Below are 17,910 nucleotides of genomic sequence, written 5' to 3' on the forward strand. Positions count from 1 at the left end.
AATAAGGCTAAACATTCCCACTGGAGGTAATAAGATATTTAAGACCTTGGAAATCTTGGAGACTGAGATAATATGTGGTAATATATTTACTGAAAGCATTTCCCGTCTCCACTAGAGAAAGCGTGACATAACAGCAGTAATTTTCAATCCAGGTCCTTACATGAAACATTAATGAATGGGTGGAAAGCATTTTACAGGCCAATTTTGCCAGTGGGGTTCACAAGGTACCAGTTAAAAGGGATGCTACCAAATAGCTTTAAAGTAATCTTTGGCCTAGTTTAATCACTACATTTTAGAACAATGAAACCACACTTACAAGTCACGGTTCCATAGAAAAATCAATGCTCAGAATGTATCTTTTTGTGAAAAACCTAGAATTCAAAAGGAAAATTGGCTTAGTTGTGTGGACGAAAATAGAGATCAGAGTCCTTATAATTCAACATTCTAACTAAGCACGCCAGAGTCAGGACTGTGTCCCAATACATTTAAGTAGCAGGGCCCAACCAGCACTGCCCAAGCAGGGCTACCTTCCTTTGACTGGGGCTTTCCTGTACACACAAAATGAATTTTTACATACATTTTCTCACTTGGGTGCTGTTATACCTTGGAGCTAAATGAATGAATATGATTTTAGTCTCTTTATGGATTAAGAAAACGAATCCCAGATTAAGTAGCTTACGAGGGCCACAGAATAAGAAAACAGAAGAACAGGGGTTGCAGTTTGTGTCTTCTGACTTCTAGTTCCATCTGTAAACAGTCCACTCCTCCACACTGCTTCACAACAGAAGCAACACTGGAAATGCCTCCAAACTCACAGGATGAAGGGAGTATCCACACAGATGATATTCCCAGTTTGTTCCTGAAGTCTTCGAAGATCACTGTGCACCCAAACCAGCCTTTTACACCTTTGATTTCCATGTTCGTCAGCTCCCACAGTGAGCTTTAACTGCTGTTTTTTGTCTTAGAGACATTCAACTCGCCCTTCATGCGCTGAAAGTCCTGGGAGCTAGCTTCCACTCCACTGGCTTCCCTGCAGCTTGACAATGCAGTGACCAGATGGGCAATGCAATGGGACAGATGAGTCCCTGCATGACTAGATTAGCACTAGGTCTTCCAGAGGCTGGCTCTGGATCCAGGCTAGGGAAACACGGTCCAGGCAGACCCAGGCCAGACTGACACCAGGACAGAGGAGAAACTCCTCATACTACACACTTTTAGGGTTAACCTTAAAGAACAAAAAGCAGGCAAACAAACAAAAAACATAACTTGAGGATAAACAAGGAAGGGCACCAGAGAAAGCAGGTGTTTACCTCCCTACACTGTTCCCTACTGACCTGTGTGACATTAAAATTTCCACACAGAAATCCTAGGATATTTAAATATTCTAGAGATGATCAGAAGTCCTTTAGGTTTAAATCTTTCCTGCCAAGGAAAGAACAGTCCTGGGACAGGCGAAAAAGAAGGTGACATTTTCAGATTTCTTACCCTGCAATCCTGAAGGATTTCTGTCCCCTACTTTCCACAGCCCCTTATCAGCAGGTCTAACGGGGCTACCTCTAACTATTCAGTGAGCAGATGGGAGTGGGGGAGCATGCATGTTCTAGAAAAGAAAATCTGTACTGTATATTTCTCTGATACTCTCTGAAACAAATGGTTCTCTTATTTTTCTAAGAAATGAATATACACAAAAATACCCTTTTTTTCTGATTCCTATTAGAATTCTCTTTTCAACATCCACAAAGTAAATGGTACTGTTGTTACTCTCATTTTGCCCAGGGCAGCTCTCAGGAAAAAAAAATTTAGTCATTAGACACATGCAGCTGATAGTCTACATTTGGTTAACTCATGTGCCCAAGCCCCAGGACACAGTGCTATAAAAGCCAGACTTGACAATCAATTATAGTTAAGGCAGCTATGCCTTGAAAAGTATAAATTTTTCCTTTCTCTGTGTATCTATCCTCCAGCAACTTAGTAACTTCTGAAATATTTAGCTAAAAGGCTGAAGACACAATAAGATAAGGGAGACTGAGGTTTCAAGGACATTGCTTCTATCTGGACCTTGGGATTGCAAAACTAAGCCAGAGAAGTAAAAAATAGAATTCATCCCTATTAGGAACCAAATGGTGCAATGTGAACTGTCTGGCACCACCTGGGTAAAGAGGCCAGAAAGAATAAGTACTAAGTTAGTATTCCCCCAGTGATCTGAGAGACACTGCCCTGATGGTGAAAGCAATATCAACAAAGCAGGGCTTGGGGGGGGGAAGAACATTCCCCTTGTCGGTATACCCCAAGTCTCCGCCATTCCCCCCAGATGTGAGGTCCATCTCCCCAGTAAAGGATATGCACTGATGTTTGAAAATCTCTGAATTTGGCAACTGGACCACCACTGATCTTCATGAAAACAGCTTATATTGACAGGAGATGTTACTGGGAGTGGTGACAAAGAAAAGGGAAGTTTCAACTACATCGAGAGGCATGGAGAGTGGCTCGTGGATGGCCCATGATACAGTCAGATCTGAATAGGGCACATCCGAAGGGGCCAGGAGACTAAGAGGAAGCAAGTGTTTGGGAAGAGCTAAGGCAAAATGTGGGGTTTCGGGTTTGCTTGCTTGTTTGCATGGGTAAGTATATATAACAGAGGGAAATTTATGAAGGTAAAGATTAGGAAGTCAACCACAAGCACATTAATGTCAGGGAGTGGCGGTGGGGAAGCAGAGCCTTGTTATCAGCAGAGGAAGCTCAAGTTAGCAAAACACCAGGGTGCAGCAAGACTGCTGCAAACTTCCTCCTACGAGCTGCAGAAGACAACCTGGAAATGGCTGAGGAATGTGAAGCATGGGTGGGCTGACTGTTGGAACGTGGCTATCTAGTCTTCAAATCATTTTTAAGGCTGCAAACTTCCTTCTCTGGCCCTTCATGCTGGACACTTCCATGGTTACCGTAACATCCCATTTATACCAGTGAGATTTCACTGTGGTTCATGTACTTCGAGAGCATTATCACGCCCACTAGGTATCCAAAGTGTATTTAACCCGGAGCTTTTCTTTTATTTTTGGTATTTAGTTTGTATTTCCAAATAGAATTTCTCAGAACAGTTTTTACAGAAGTATTTTTAAGTTGTAATATTCAGAGCACCCCAATTTTATATCCTTCTCTCGCTTAAAATTCTACCATATGCACTTTTTCATATAAGCAATCTTTATAGCCCAACATTTTAATAGATTCATACTATTTCATCAAGCAGATACACTGTATTATGCTTCACTATTGTTGAAAATGATTGTTTTCAATTTTACAAATGATGTCCCAAACTAGCCCTTTTCTGTATCTCCACATTCCTGACAGTGACATGACTGCTGTCCCAATAGGCTTGAAATCTCCTCTTCATTCTCAGGTATTTGCTTTTTGTTGTTGCTATCAAATGGGTTCTTTTTCATTACTGATGATACAAATGACTTCTACTGATTTTATATTTATTTTGTACCTAGCCATTTTACCGAACTAATTCTAACAAGTTTTTAATGATTTCCCTTACATTTTCTAGATACATAATCATACAATCTACAATTAATGATAATTTCATTTTCTCCCTTACCAAATTTTGGTTCATCTTTTATCACATTAATCGAAGCTTTGCAAAACATATAAAAATAGTAATGACAGGGAACATTCTAGCCTAGTGTTTAAGTTGTTACTTAGAATAATATTTGTCATCTTATTCAAGCATTTATTTCTACTTTTAGTTTTGGAATTTAATTTCTTTTTAAATATCAATTAGGATAATTATATAGCTTTATTTAATCTGTTAATATTATTAAACTATTCTTGAATCCTGTGATAAATTCTGTTTTTATTTGTATTCCTTACATCTATATCTATACGAAAGGCTGGTCCATGTCTTTGTTGTCCGATACAGTAGCCATGTGCGACTTCTGAGCAACTGAAACGTGGCTCGTCTGAATCGAGATGTGCTGTAAACACATTTTAATGCACACTGGATTTCAGAAACTTAATTTGAAAAATATTAAGATAGTTTACAATGATGACATCTTGAAATGATTGGAGTATAGTGGATTAAATAATACACATTATTGAAATTAATTCTAAGTTACAAGTCTGCCCCGATATTCTTTTATAAAGGACATAGTTGTTAACTACCAGGCACTGTCAGAATTGGCTAACCTATATTCAACACTAGATTAAAACAAAGACCTACTGATACCATCTCAGATCTTATAAGAGATTTACAAATGCTTCTTACTTCCTGACTGTTTCTTATGGAAAATGTAGTAAGCAGCCTTTTCTTTGTTTTAGCGTCTGTAAAGATTCTCCTCTTTACACCAAGGTATGGCTAATACATCTTTGTGTATACGCTAACAACTATGAGTAGAAAACATTTGTGCTGCTTTTCTACTCATTTGGAAAACACACCCTACCTTTTCAGTCTAAGACCAAAATTTAACTCATCAGATCTCAGGGGATACACTAGCCCTCATCAGTAACACGCATATTTAGAGAGGAATGAGAAAGGTATATATGGAAGATGCAAACGGAAAGCCTAAGCTGCCCTGGGGTATGCTGTCTGTGCAGGTCAGCGTGGGAGTAGGGGCTGGCCCAAGGTCCAGGCATGAGTGCCTGTAAAATTGCATGGCAAGCACAGACATGAATAAATTCCTATAGCTTGCATCCATAAAGCTGTAACTCCCAGAGTCTTTTTATTTTTATTTAGTTTTTACTGTGTAATACTCACCTGGGTTCCACTCCTGACTACACACTTACTAGCTGAGTGATCATGGACAAGTTACTTAATCACTCATACCTCAATTTCTTCACCTATAAAATGAGGGGAATAAAAAGATCTATTTCAGAGTTTGAGAATTAAACAAGATAGGGTATGCAAAGCTCCCAGTAAAGTTCCTGGGATCCAATATATGTATACATCCAATAAATGGATGCCACAAAAATGACAGTGTACACTCCAATATCATCTTCTATCAAGGGCTGACTGTAAGATCACTAATTAGCAAAGCTTCGTCCACTAATTGGAAGCTTGACATCACTAATACATGGCTTGCCATCATCCACAGATGACCAGTCATTATCAACTAAGGAACAGCAAAGTGTGTATTCATTAACACATAAAACCTGGGTCATTTTGGCGGTGCGGAATCACTCAGTCACCATCAAAGGCTGAAGAAATCCAGGTTGTACCCAATACCTCAGGCAAAGAAACCATGTCCTTGGGGACAGTTTGCCAAGAGACGCACAGAAGTTCATTCTCTTCCCTGGTGCTTCCTATCCATCACAGGCTATGCAGCCGCCTATGACTCTCCACTCCTAAGAACAACCCCTGTCTCAGCAAGGCCCAGCGCTGGATGGTCAAGGTGACCCATGGCAGAGAGGCAGTGAGGAGGTGACCCCACACCTGGTCCCCACTCCCCTAAGTCTTATCTGCACAGCTAGAGCCTTCACCACTCCTAAAGACACTCATCTGTTTCTCCCTTCGGAATTTCTACCCAACTACATCTACAATCCAGTGCTTCACAAAAGAGAAATTAAAACCCAATTATTGTTCTCACTCATGAGACTTTTGTCTTTCTTGAAGGGATTTAGGGAAGGGAGAGAATGTAGGCTTTCAGACAGAAGCAAAAACCATTAGAAAATCTCAAACTGGTAGTGTGCTCACTTCAGGCACATGGGATGAAAGAGAAGTTGTAAGAGCTTTGTGGTGGGCAAAGGAAGAGAGAGACCGTAGTCACAAAGGACAGGTGAGGAAGGTCAAAAGGAAAGCAGGCAAGCCAGTGCATGAGATCAAACGAAGAAGGAAAGAGATGATCGTGAGATTTGCTCCTGCTTCTACTTTCTCCTCTCCCATAGATCATTGTGCCTCAGCTTCGCTCTTCACCCCACTCCTTTGCTTGTCACGGTGGGGAGATGGGCAAGGGGAGAATCCCAATTCCACTAGTCAGGTCCACACCAGGAGGGGACGCTTCCCTGGCAAATCTGAATTCACATCTCCAGAGAACACTGGGATACGTGGTGGTAACGGACCACGAGATACACAGGGCCCTAAGACACAGGCTCTTCAGGCTGGCCTGGAAAACTATCCAGAGTGCATCTAACACTGTTTTTTTTTTAAATGGGAAATGTACTCTAGAATTCTAAAGAAGCTCAAATAAATTTCTGGCATGGTGAGCATATTAGAAACTGTAACACATACTAAGTGATATGTACTATGGTTAAGAGTCAAAGAACTTAAGGTGAACTTGAGAAACACTATTCCCCCACCCAAGCAAACGTAATTAACCACATAAAGCATATATAAATGACAAGTCCCAGGCACCCCAAGGAGGGAAAAATATCTCCAGGGCATAGCACCTAGGGCCAGCTTCATTAATGAAATGAAACTTCAGCTGGGCCTTTGAAATACTATGTGTTTCTCCAAAAAAATATGAAAGCTTTATGTTTTTAGAGCAGAAAATTCTCCTCTCTACCCCCTTACTTCTATAAAATATAAGAATGTTTTCATATTTATAATTTAGCTTTTTTTTTATAGTTGTTACATTATTATCAATAAGCAATCCAAGGCCAGCATTCAGTTTTCAAGATGTGACATTTCTTTGATATATAAGATTTTCTTTCCTTTGGAAAAAAATATATTAGGCAATTCTTTCCTTCACATTTTTCTCTAAGCTTTCATTCTTCTTTGGTCAAAATCAGTTTTCCTTCCTTCTGATATTTACATTTCCAATAGTCGGTTCATCAGTGTCTCTATAAACCATAAACATTGTTGAAAATAGTTAGTGTGATTTTCTCTGGGACTAAGTATGCTTTCATCTTTTCCCTGTGAATCATTTGACAAAAAGTGGTGGTACCAACAGGTATACTCACCATCCCATGGCAGAAAACACAGGAAAAAACTGCAAGAAGGAAAAGCTATAGTTACTGACATCTGAAGTTTGGTGCTAGCCACTATGGCTGCCTTATCTTTAATTATGAGCCAAAATTACCTTAGTCTGCTCGCTGTCTGGGTCTTCGAGCCAAGTGTAAGGGTCACAAATTTTATGGCCATGATAATCCTGTACCTGCAAAAGATAAAATGCAGTATTAGATAAATAGTGTCTTACCCCAATTAAAATTGGTATTTTCTGAATGTGATGGAGAAATAGGAAAGGAACAGACAAAAAAACTAATTGGCTCACTGGCAACGTATCTGCCCAAATTACCACATAAACCAAAGTTGGCAAGTTCTCAAAGGTGTCAAGCTACCCTTCATGAAAAGAATGTTTTAGCTGGAGAGGGAAGAAAGATGAAAGGTCAGAACAGGAAATTGCTCTGTCTGTACAACACAAAACAAAGACCTGCCACTGTGCTAAAGAAACTCGAAAATGTGCTGTCAGCGGCCAAGCACAGAATGACACAATGCAGTGGGCACGCAGGAAGGGCACGTCTGCGAGGGAGCTAACACACATGTGCTCAGTTTCCTGTTCTTGCTGAGCTTCCCAATGATTAGAAAATCTCCCTACAGGATCAGTTTTGCTTTTAAGTCTAAACTAAGGCAAGTTACTAATATGCATGTAGCATATGATTCTGATACCAGCCATAAAAGCTGACTTAAATGCAATGAAAGAACATTTTAAAACTAAAGCCTTCTTTCCTTTTTATTGTTATGAAGTGTTTTCTTTCACTGTTTACAAAAAGGAGGCACAAAAGCATCACTCATTTAGACTACCCTGATATTTGAAGGAATAAAATTGCTTAGTGTAAGCAGAGCCTGGCTGATGGGAGGCCTTCTGGAGTTCCTACCACAAATTCCTGGGCCTGGCTTCACAGACCCATTGAGGGAGTTCCAAGGAACAAGAGGGACCAGTTTTTCACCACTCCCCAGGTGACTGTCTAAAGAAATGATCTAGGCCAGGTGCAATGGCTCACTCCTATAATCCTGGCACTTTGGGAGGCGTAGGTGGGAGGATCACTTGGGACCAGCAGTTCAAGACTAGCCTAAGCAACAGAGTGAGACCCTGTCTCTATGAAAAATTAGCCTGGTGTGTGTGGAGGCCCAAGATGGCTGACTAGAGACATGGGTTGCCAGATCGTCCTGGCGGGAAGAAAGGGTTTCAGATAAGGGAGAGGGGAAATGGGCACAGCTCAGCTGTAGTTCAGAGGGAAAGATGCCAGAGCCTGCCAGGGACTTCACGGAAAGAAACTGTGAAGCATAACAGTAATAAAAACAAGATATCAGCAAAGATCAACCCTAGAGAAGCTCGGAGCCCAGTGAAGGGGGTAGGTGGGGGTTTCATTTCTCCTTCCCACATATCCCCAGTAGTCAGTTGGCTGCCAAGTTCTCTGGAAGCCCAAGTGCTGCTTCAACCACTGGACTAGGACCTTCTTGAAAATAAAGCACTGGGCTTCCAGCCCCTTCGAGGTCCCCCACCTCATAACCATGGTCCAGAGCAGAGAAAGTGGATGCCATACTGCTTCTCCGCCTATAGCGTCCCTTTAACCAACCGAGGGAGCCCCAGCCCTTCGGTTTTTGCATCACCTGTTCCCACACAGACAGTTCCCGACACCTGCCCAGAATGCAGTGGGCTCTGGAGGGATTACAACTTGTGTAATCCCACTGCTTGGACATCCCACTGGGCTTCCTTCCAGGGAGAGGAACCAGAAGAGCTGGAGTGCCAGCTCTCTTCCATTCACACTCTTTTCTTCCTCTGCCCACTGCAGCTGAGCGGGCCAATCGAGTCAAGACTTTCAAAAGTGGCTGTCTCCCCTCTGCTGGTGCACCCACTAGTCTGAGGTTTCCACAGACAGTGGGGCCCACACCTTTCTCCTTGAGGACCTGCAGTGGACTCAGGGGTGCTTGATCTGGGACTGCTCTGCCCACCAGCACTGCCCAGAGATACCTGCCTGTGGGTCAGACACACGGGCCAGATCCCATATGCTCAGGACTCAATCGGGTTGCTTGGGGGCACAGAGGGGAGATTCGAGAATTGAACTCCGGAGGCGAGGGAGCCTGCGTGGGCAGAATAGATGGGAGAGTGCAGCGTGGGTCTGAGCTGCAGCGAACTGGTGGAGCACCCATCCCCGCATAGGAAAGCTGCGCTTTCAGACTGGGGCAGGTCCTTGGGCAGGGAAGTTCCCAACCCATGGCGCCAATGCTGCTGAGCTCAGTGAGTTCGGGTGCCCATTTGCAATGGTGGGACACTGTTGGGGCAGGGGAAGAATGAGATAGGTGGAGCTCACTCCCAATAGCGAGTAGGTGAATTGCAGATGGCCCCTCCCCCAGGAGCAGACTTTCCGGTTTGGTGAGGCTGCTTTGGCCCTCTTCCCAGAGGCTTTCGCCAGTGTTCTGAGAGCCAACCTTTGATCTCTGCCCAGATAGTTCTAGGACATACCTCTACAGAGCCTGAAGACAGGTGCACCCGACCTAACCCTGCCCATCCTTGCTCCTCCACCCACCTCTGCTGTGGTGGAGAACAAACGATCCCCTGGGAGCTACAGGGCCCCTCCCACTGCCTGGGGCATTCCAGTGCTTCTCTGGAAGGGCTAGAGCTTATCACAGGCACAAAAGAACATCACTGCAATTGGCTCTTCCCTGCAAGCATCAACTACTGACAGGCAGAACAACTGTATGGCCGGCCCATTACAGCATCTACTGACTCGATCAAACAGGACACTGCTGATTCTTACTCACAAGCACCACCCACCATCTCAGAGATTAAGCTGGGGGTCCCAGTACAATTTACATGGATGGGGGGAGGGGAAGACAACCGAATAGAAGCAGCCCGAAGGGGCATCACTATGTAGGAGAGAATAAAAGTTGCAGGCAGCTCAACCTGTGAGGGGTCTCCCTCGTCCACTGCAGACCTTTGGGCTGATTGGGGAGCTGCTCAGAGTCTGCACAGAGACACTGTAGCACAGAGCAGGTGCGGCAGAGATCTGGTGGCTGCCAATTCTGGGTTTCTGCAGCTGACATCATCCTGATCACTCTGGTGCATAGCACCAGGTCTGCTTGGGACTCAGCTTTCCAGCAATAGCCTTTGCATCACCTCCGCTGGGCTGGGGAGGGAGCAGACAGAACAGATGACGCTCCCCTGTGCTGTGACTGAGACTGGGGGTTGAGCATGCCTACCCCCTGCATGGGATCTGGGCAGAGGAGGAGCATCAGACGCCACAGGCACCACCTGGGAAGCCCTGAGCGACTGCCTGAGCGGGTCCTAGGTAGAGGGATAGGGGGTGGGAGAACCCTGGGCATCTAGCAGCTCTGGCCCACATATGTGGTCCCTAGGCCGCTGAGACAAACTCCTGTCTACATGACTGGGCAACAGCAGTCTCCACATTGGAAGAACAACACTCCACCTATGCGGCTCTGCCCTGTAATCCCCAGAGCCAGCTCTGAAGCTCTTGCTGCACCCAAGCCCAAGGCTCTGCCCCTGTAGCTCCAGGGCCCCCACTGGGCATATGATACCACCCTCTTGATTCCAGGATTGTGCCTGGCTCCAAGACCTCACCCCTGAGTAACCACCACTGGCACTGGACCAGCGGAACCTCCCCAAGATCCAGCACTTCACCCAGGACCCCCCAGCCCCGAGCAGCCATTACTCTTAGGCCTGATTCGTGTGAATGTCCACAGCCTGGTCATCCAAGACGACTGCCTAAATAGACTCACTCAGCTGCCACTGTTGCCTCCACTGGGTGACCTTGGCCAAAGCAATCCCTCACAACAACACCCGTCTCAGAGAGGGTCACATCCAGCCCCCAACTCCGACTTCCAACAACGATCTGGGGAATGACCCTAAATCCCACAAGAAGATCCTCCAGCACAGGCTTCAACTGAGGCAATCATAGGGAAAGGGGTCAAAACAGAACAGCTATTCTACAGGCTCTCAATGCACCTGCCCCTACTCTAACAGGACAACATTCCAGAGCAGGACACAAAAGTTCCATCTATGGTTCTCCCCTTCCCCTAACTAAACAAGAGTTCCTACCAAAGGAGAACAGGTGCCCTGCAATCCTATTAACTGAGAGCCCAGAGAAGAGGACCAGATGAGAAGAAACTAGCAGATGAATCCTGGCAACATGAGAAAACAAAATAGTTTGACAACCACAATGGATCAGGAGCTACAGTAGTGTATTACCCCAACAAGGAAATTGCCGAAATGACAGAAATACAATTCAGTATATTGATGGCCAATAAGATGAATTGAAAAGAAAGTTGAAAATCAAGAAAAAGAAGCAAAAAAACTATATATATATTTTAGAAAATCAGTGAAAAACTCAGTAAAGACCTAGACAACATAAGGATATAACAGAACTTAAAGAAATGAAAGAGTCATTCAGGGAATTTCAAAACACAGCAGAAAGCATCAACAACAGACTAAACCAAGCAGAAGAAAGAATCTCAGAGCTTGAAGACAAGCTTGAGATTACCCAGTCATTCAAAGAGGCAGAGTAGAGAATAAAAAAGTCTGAGCAATCATTGAGAGAGATATGGGACTATGTACAGTGAACAAACATTTGAATCATAGGTATTCCTGAGGGAGAAGAAGAAGAGCTAAAGGAATGGAAAACCTATTTGAGGGAATTATTGAGGAAAACTTCCCCTGGTATCGCCGGAAATTCACACATACAGATATAAGATAGTCGTCGAACACCAAGAAGATTCAGAGCAAATAGGACATCTCCAAGATACACAGGAGTCAACCTGGCCAAAGTCAAAATGAAAGAAAAATTCTACAAGCAGCAAGATGAAAGCAACAAATAACCTACAAAGGAAAAACAATCAGGCAAATTCCAGACTTCTCAGTAGAAATCTTACAGGCCAGAAGAAATTGGAGCCCCATCTTTAATCTTCTGAAACAGAACTGCCAGCCTAGAATTTTTAATCCTGCAAAACTAAGTTTCACAATTGATGGAGAAATTAAGTCTTTTCCAGACAAGCAAACACTGAGGGAATTTGCCATGACCAGAGCTGTCCTAAAGAAAATACTCAGAACTGCATTATACACGAATGAGCACAACAGATACCCACCAGTGTAAAGTCACCCAAAAAACTCCTAAAACTCACAATTCTTGTAAAACAATAGCACAACAGGGGAAAAAAAAAGGAATAAGGTACTCCCCAACATGATGAACAGATCAATGTCCCACACATCAATTCTATCAATGTTAGTGGTCTGAATGCTCCTCTCAAAAGACACAGGCTGGCTGGCTGGATGAAAAAAACGCAACAGAAGTCTCTGCTGTCTCCAGGAAACACATCTAACCCACAAAGATGCACACAGACTTAACATGAAAGGATGGAAAAAAATATTCCATGAAAATGGAAATCAAAGGAGAGCAAGTATAGCCAGTAACATATCAGATAAAATTGACTTTATACCAACAATGGTAAAGAAAGACAAAGAGAATCATTATATAATGGTAAAGGGAGTAACTGAACAACAACACATAATCCTAAATATATATGTGCCTAACACAAGAGCTCCCACATACATAGAGCAAATTTCACTAGAGCAAAGCAACAGCACAATCCTAACTGCTGGGGACCTCAACACCCCACTGTCAGAGCTGGATAAATCATCAAAGAAGAAAATAAATAAACAATGGATTTAAACTGAAGTCTAAACCAAATGGACCTAACAGACAATTACAGAACATTCTACCCAAGAACTACTGAATATACATTCTTCTCATCAGTACATGCAACATTTGCCAAGATTGATCATATCTTAGGCCACAAAATAGGTCTCAACAAATTAAAAAAATTGAAATCAGACCATGTATCTTCTCAGATCACAGTGGAGTAACACTAGAAATAAATCACAAGAGAAACACTCAAACCTACACAAAGTCATGGAAATTAAGCAGCCTGCTGCTGATGATTATTGGGTCAATAACGAAATAAGGATGGAAATCAAAAAATTCCTCAAACTGAATAAAGAATGGGACTGAATAAAGAATCCTATCAAAATTGATAGGATTCAGCAAAAGCAGTCCTAAGAGGAAAATTCATAGTTTTAAATGCCTACACCAAAAAGACAGAAAGATCACAGATTAACAGCCTAATGACACATCTCAAGGAAATAGAAAAAAGGAAGAGCAAATCAAACCCAAAGCCAATAGAAGAAAAGAAATAACTAAAGTCAGAGCAGAACTAATGAAATAGAAGACAATAAAAGATAAACAAAACAAAAATTTGGTTCTTCAAAAAGATAAACAAAACTGAAAGATCTCTTGCTAGATTAACCAGGAATAGAAGAGAAGGGACCCAAATAAGCTCAATCAGAGAGGAAAACGGAGATATTATAACCATTCCAAGGAAATTCAAAATATATCATCCATGAGTACTACAAAAATCTCTACGCACATAAACTAGAAAAAGTTCAGGAAATGGACAAATTCCTGAAAACACTCAATCTCCCAAGATTCAGTCAGAAAAATTAAATCCCCTGAACAGTCCAGTGATGAGCAGTGAGATCGAAAGAATAACAACAAAAATCTTCCAACCAAAAAAAAAACCCCGGACCAGATGGATTCACAGACAAATTCTACCAGACCTATAAGGAAGAGCCGGTACCCGTACTGCAGAAATTACTCCATAACACTGAGAAGGGAGGAATTCCACCCCAACTCATTCTATGAAGCCCGTATCACCTTGACACCAAACCCAGAAAATGATACAACAAAAAAAGAAAACTAGAGACCAATATCCCCTATGTATATAAATGCAAAAATACTCAATAAAATACTAGCAAACCAAATCCAACAGTACAACAAAGAAATAATCCAGTGGGCTTCATCCTAGGAATGCAAGGATGGTTCAACATATGTAAATCAATAAATGTGATTTACCACATACAAAGATACAATAATAAAGACCATATTATCTCATTAGATGCAGAAAAAGCATTTAACAAAATCCAACACCCTTTCATGATAAAAATCCTCCACAAACTAGGCACAGAAGGAACATATCTCAAAATTATAAAAGTCATATATGACAAACCCACAGGCAACATCATGCTGAATGGGGAAAAGTTGAAAGCATTGTCCCTAAGAACTAGAACAAGACAAGGATGCCCACTGTCATCACTCTTATTCAACATAGTGCTGGAAGTCCTAGCCAGAGCAATAAGGCAGAGAAAGAAATACAGGGTATCCAAGTCAGGAAAGAGGAGGTCAAACTACCCCTTTTAGCTGAAGACATGATCTTCTATTTAGAAAAACCCCAAGGACTCCACCAAGACACTCCTGGAATTAATAAATAAATTCATCAAAGTCTCAGGTTACAAAATTAATGTACAGAAATCAATAACAGTTCTACATACCAATGACAGTCAAGCTGAGAATCAAATCAAAGACTCAGTACCATTCACAATAGCTACAAGGAGAATCAAATACCTGGGAATATACTTTATCCTGGAAGTGAAAGATTTCTACAAGAACTATGAAACACTGAGGAAAGAAATCACAGATGACACAAATAATGGAAAAACACATCTAGCTCATAGATCAGTAAAATCAACATTTTTAAAATGTCCATACTACTCAAAGTGATTTACAGATTCAATGCAATCCCCATCAAAACAATGGCATATTTCACAGATATAGAAAAAATAATTCTATGCTTTGTTTGAAACCAGAAAAAAGCCTGAAGAGCCAAAGCAATCTTAAGCAAAAAGAACAAATCTAGAAGCATCACATTACCAGACTTCAAACTATTCCACAAGGCTATAGCAACTAAAACAGCATGGTACTGGCACAAAACAGAGACACAGACCAATGGAACAGAACAGAGAACCCAGATATAAAACCATCTACACAGCCAAGTGATCTTTGACAGAGCAGACAACAACATAACACTGGTGAAAAGAAGCCCTATTCAATAAACAGTGCCGGGAAAATTGGATAGAGACACGCAGAAGAATGAAACAGGATCCATGTCTCTCACCACTCACAAAAATTAATTCAAGATGGATAGTAGACTTAAATGTAAGGCATGAAACCATAAGAGTTCTGCAAGAAAATGTAAGGAAAACTCTCCTAGGAATCGATCTAAGCAAAGAATTTATGAAGAAGACCCCAATGGTAACTACAGAAACAACAAAAATAAATAAATGAGACTTGATTAAATTAAAAGCCTTCTGCACAGCAAAGGAAATAATCAACAGAGCAAATAGACAACCTATGGAATGGAAGAAAACATTCACAAACTACACATCGGATAAAGGAGTACTATCCAGAACCTACAAAGAACTGAAGCAAATCAGCAATTAAAAAACAAACAACCCCATTAAAAAGTGGGCAGAAGACATGAACAGAAGTTTTTATAAAGAAGACAGACAAATGGCCAACAAACATGAAGAAAAGCTCAATGTCACTAATTATGAGGGAAATGCAAATTAAAAGCACAATGTGGTATCACCTTATCCCTATTAAAATGGCTTTTATTATAAAGTACAGAAACAATAGATGCTGGTGTGGATGCAGACAGAAAGGAACACTTATACACTCTTGGTGGGACTGCAAATTAGTACAACCTCTGTGGAAAACAGTATGGAGATTTCTCAAAGAATTGAAAGCAGACCTACTATTCAATCCAGGAATTCCACTACTGGGATAAACATTCCAATGTGGGTGTCTTTGTGACAAACTGACTTATTTTCCTTTGGGAAACATTCCACATTGGAATGTTTATTGTAACACAATTCACAATTGCAAAGATCAGGAATCAACCCAAGTGCCCATCAATTCATGAGTCGCTTAACAAAATGTGGTATATGTATACCATGGAGTTCTACTCAGCCATAAAAAAGGATGGATTAATGCATTTTGGAGCCTTTTGGATGGAATGGAGTCCATTATCCTAAGCAAAGTATCCCAAGAATGAAAAAATAAACACCACATGTACTCTCTAATAAACTGGAACTAACCGAGGGGTACACATGTGCACAGAGGGTAGTAAAAGTCATTGGCAATCAAGCAGCGGGTAGGAGGAGGAGGGGAGGGACAAAAACCTATCTAATGGGTACAGTAAACACCATTCAGGTGATGGGCAACAGTTTAGCCCTGACTCAAGCACCAGAAAACCTATCCATGTAACAAGAAGATTGGTACTCCCTTAACATTTTGAAATTAAAGAAAGTATGGAAAAAATATAAAGTACAGAATTTGTGGCATAAATTGGGAAAGTAAACGACAAAAAAAAAAATCACAACTCTATTATACAAAAATATTTTTATTCTGATTCTACTTTACGTAATCTGAGAAATTTGGCTACTACTAAGAAAATCATGGTTACAACGTTTGGCTTTAATCCAGTTCTTAAGATGTCAAATTAACTCTTACACAAAAAAGGTATTTGTCCAGAATTCCAACCACTGGATCTCAACAGTTACCTTGAGTTCGCCTACTGCTTAGGCAAATGGTGGTTAACTCTGGCACCGTGTAAAACACACTCATTCCCCTCTTCCTTCTAGGGCCTCCTTTCAACCTCTCTCAATTCCTTTTCTTGTTTAATAAAACCTGAATCAGCAAGGCCACACTAGGGGCATACTGCCCCACCTTCCCCATTGCTCTGTCTTGGTCTCTTGCACCCCTAGTGCCTAACGCCCACCCAGAAAGTGGCCTGAGGCAGAGTAGGCACTCCATACACGTTTTTAAATAGAATGAATAAGCTTCAACTCTAAGGACTTTAAAACTGTAAGTTTAAAAGTTTGTTTTCATTTCTAAATTTTGCATCACACACCCCAACATACACTTTCTCCTACCACCACGTGTAAGCAAAAGGTTGTGCCAGTCAAAAGCAGTTGACACCTCTTGTCTTCCCACTTCCTTAAGATGCCCATCCATACCCGGGCATCTGCCCTTGACCCCATTGATTTTAGGAAGCGGCCAAGCAGCACTGACCACAGGCTCCGCTGCCAGTAGACGCACAGCGACCATCAGCGGGGCCCCCTGCGCTGGGAAGGAGCCCCGCGACCCCGGCCAGTTCCTCGCTAACAAAGGCCGAGGGGGAGGGGAGGGACGCAGGGGGTTGAAGCCGCAGGAGGCAGCTGGCCAGCCAAGCGTGGCGGGGAGCCCGGCGGGCGGGGAGAGGGTACTCACGGCGGTCTCGTCGCGGTACACGTCGGGGTACTGGAGAGACAGCATGACCGGGGACGGGCAGGGGCACGGGCTCCGGGAGCGGCTGAGAGCTGACCGGCTGACCACAGGGCACCGCTGGGGTGCAGGCAGAGGCCGCGCGACTCGGGGTTCTCCGGCGGAGCTAGCACGGCAGAACTACGGCCAGCGCGTGAATCTGAACGCGCACGCCGGGCACTATCGCTAGGGCGGAAATGTTACCGCGCAGCCCGCGAGAACCGACGCGAGAACTTCCGTGCAGCACGGCGAATCCGACGCGGCGGCGAGCTCCTCCCCGGCGGGCGGGCCCAGCGGCTGCAAGAGGGAGCGGGCGGCGCCGTTCGCGGCCAGCCCGGGCGCATAGCTCCCTCTGCAGGAGCGCCGGCCGCTCCCGCGCGCCGGCCCGGCTCTCCCCGGAGTCCCTCTGTGCACCGCTCCGCCGTGGCTGCGCTCGCGGGGCTCCCTCTCCGAGAATGAACCTGAGGGTTTACCTATGGGTGGATCCCCCCGTCTTCTCCGGCCTTCCCGTTTCAGGCAGGGTAGGCGCGGCGAAGGGAGACCTGCCCTTGGAAAGGGCTTGAGGTGGCCTAATCTCACACTGCCTGCGACTCTGGTCTTGGAAGGGAAGAAATAATGGATCATGGTGATTGATTGTAAGAAGGAAATACATCTCCCTTCACGCCACGACTCCTGGCGGACGCTGGATGGTTCAGCACCCGGATTATGAGGATACTCTGAGGAGTTGGTGGAACAACGGATGAGCCCTTATTTGAGATTTACCCATTG

General features: G+C 43.3%; 1 protein-coding gene across 1 annotated transcript in view; it reads right to left on the reverse strand.

The window, feature by feature from the left end:
* Positions 1-17,323, reverse strand: part of PREP (prolyl endopeptidase) — a 148,161-nt gene extending 130,838 nt beyond the window's left edge. Inside the window, exons 1-2 of the mRNA XM_012651230.1 lie at positions 17,110-17,323; positions 7,011-7,085 (exon numbers count right to left, since the gene is read on the reverse strand). Coding sequence (XP_012506684.1) covers positions 7,011-7,085; positions 17,110-17,154 — 120 coding nt within the window. The 5' untranslated portion in view covers positions 17,155-17,323. The remainder of the gene's footprint in view (positions 1-7,010; positions 7,086-17,109) is intronic.
* Between the last annotated feature and the right edge of the window lie 587 nt (positions 17,324-17,910).

Source organism: Propithecus coquereli, unplaced genomic scaffold, assembly GCF_000956105.1.
Source record: "Propithecus coquereli isolate 6110/MARCELLA unplaced genomic scaffold, Pcoq_1.0 Scaffold35, whole genome shotgun sequence".
Classification (NCBI taxonomy): domain Eukaryota; kingdom Metazoa; phylum Chordata; class Mammalia; order Primates; family Indriidae; genus Propithecus; species Propithecus coquereli.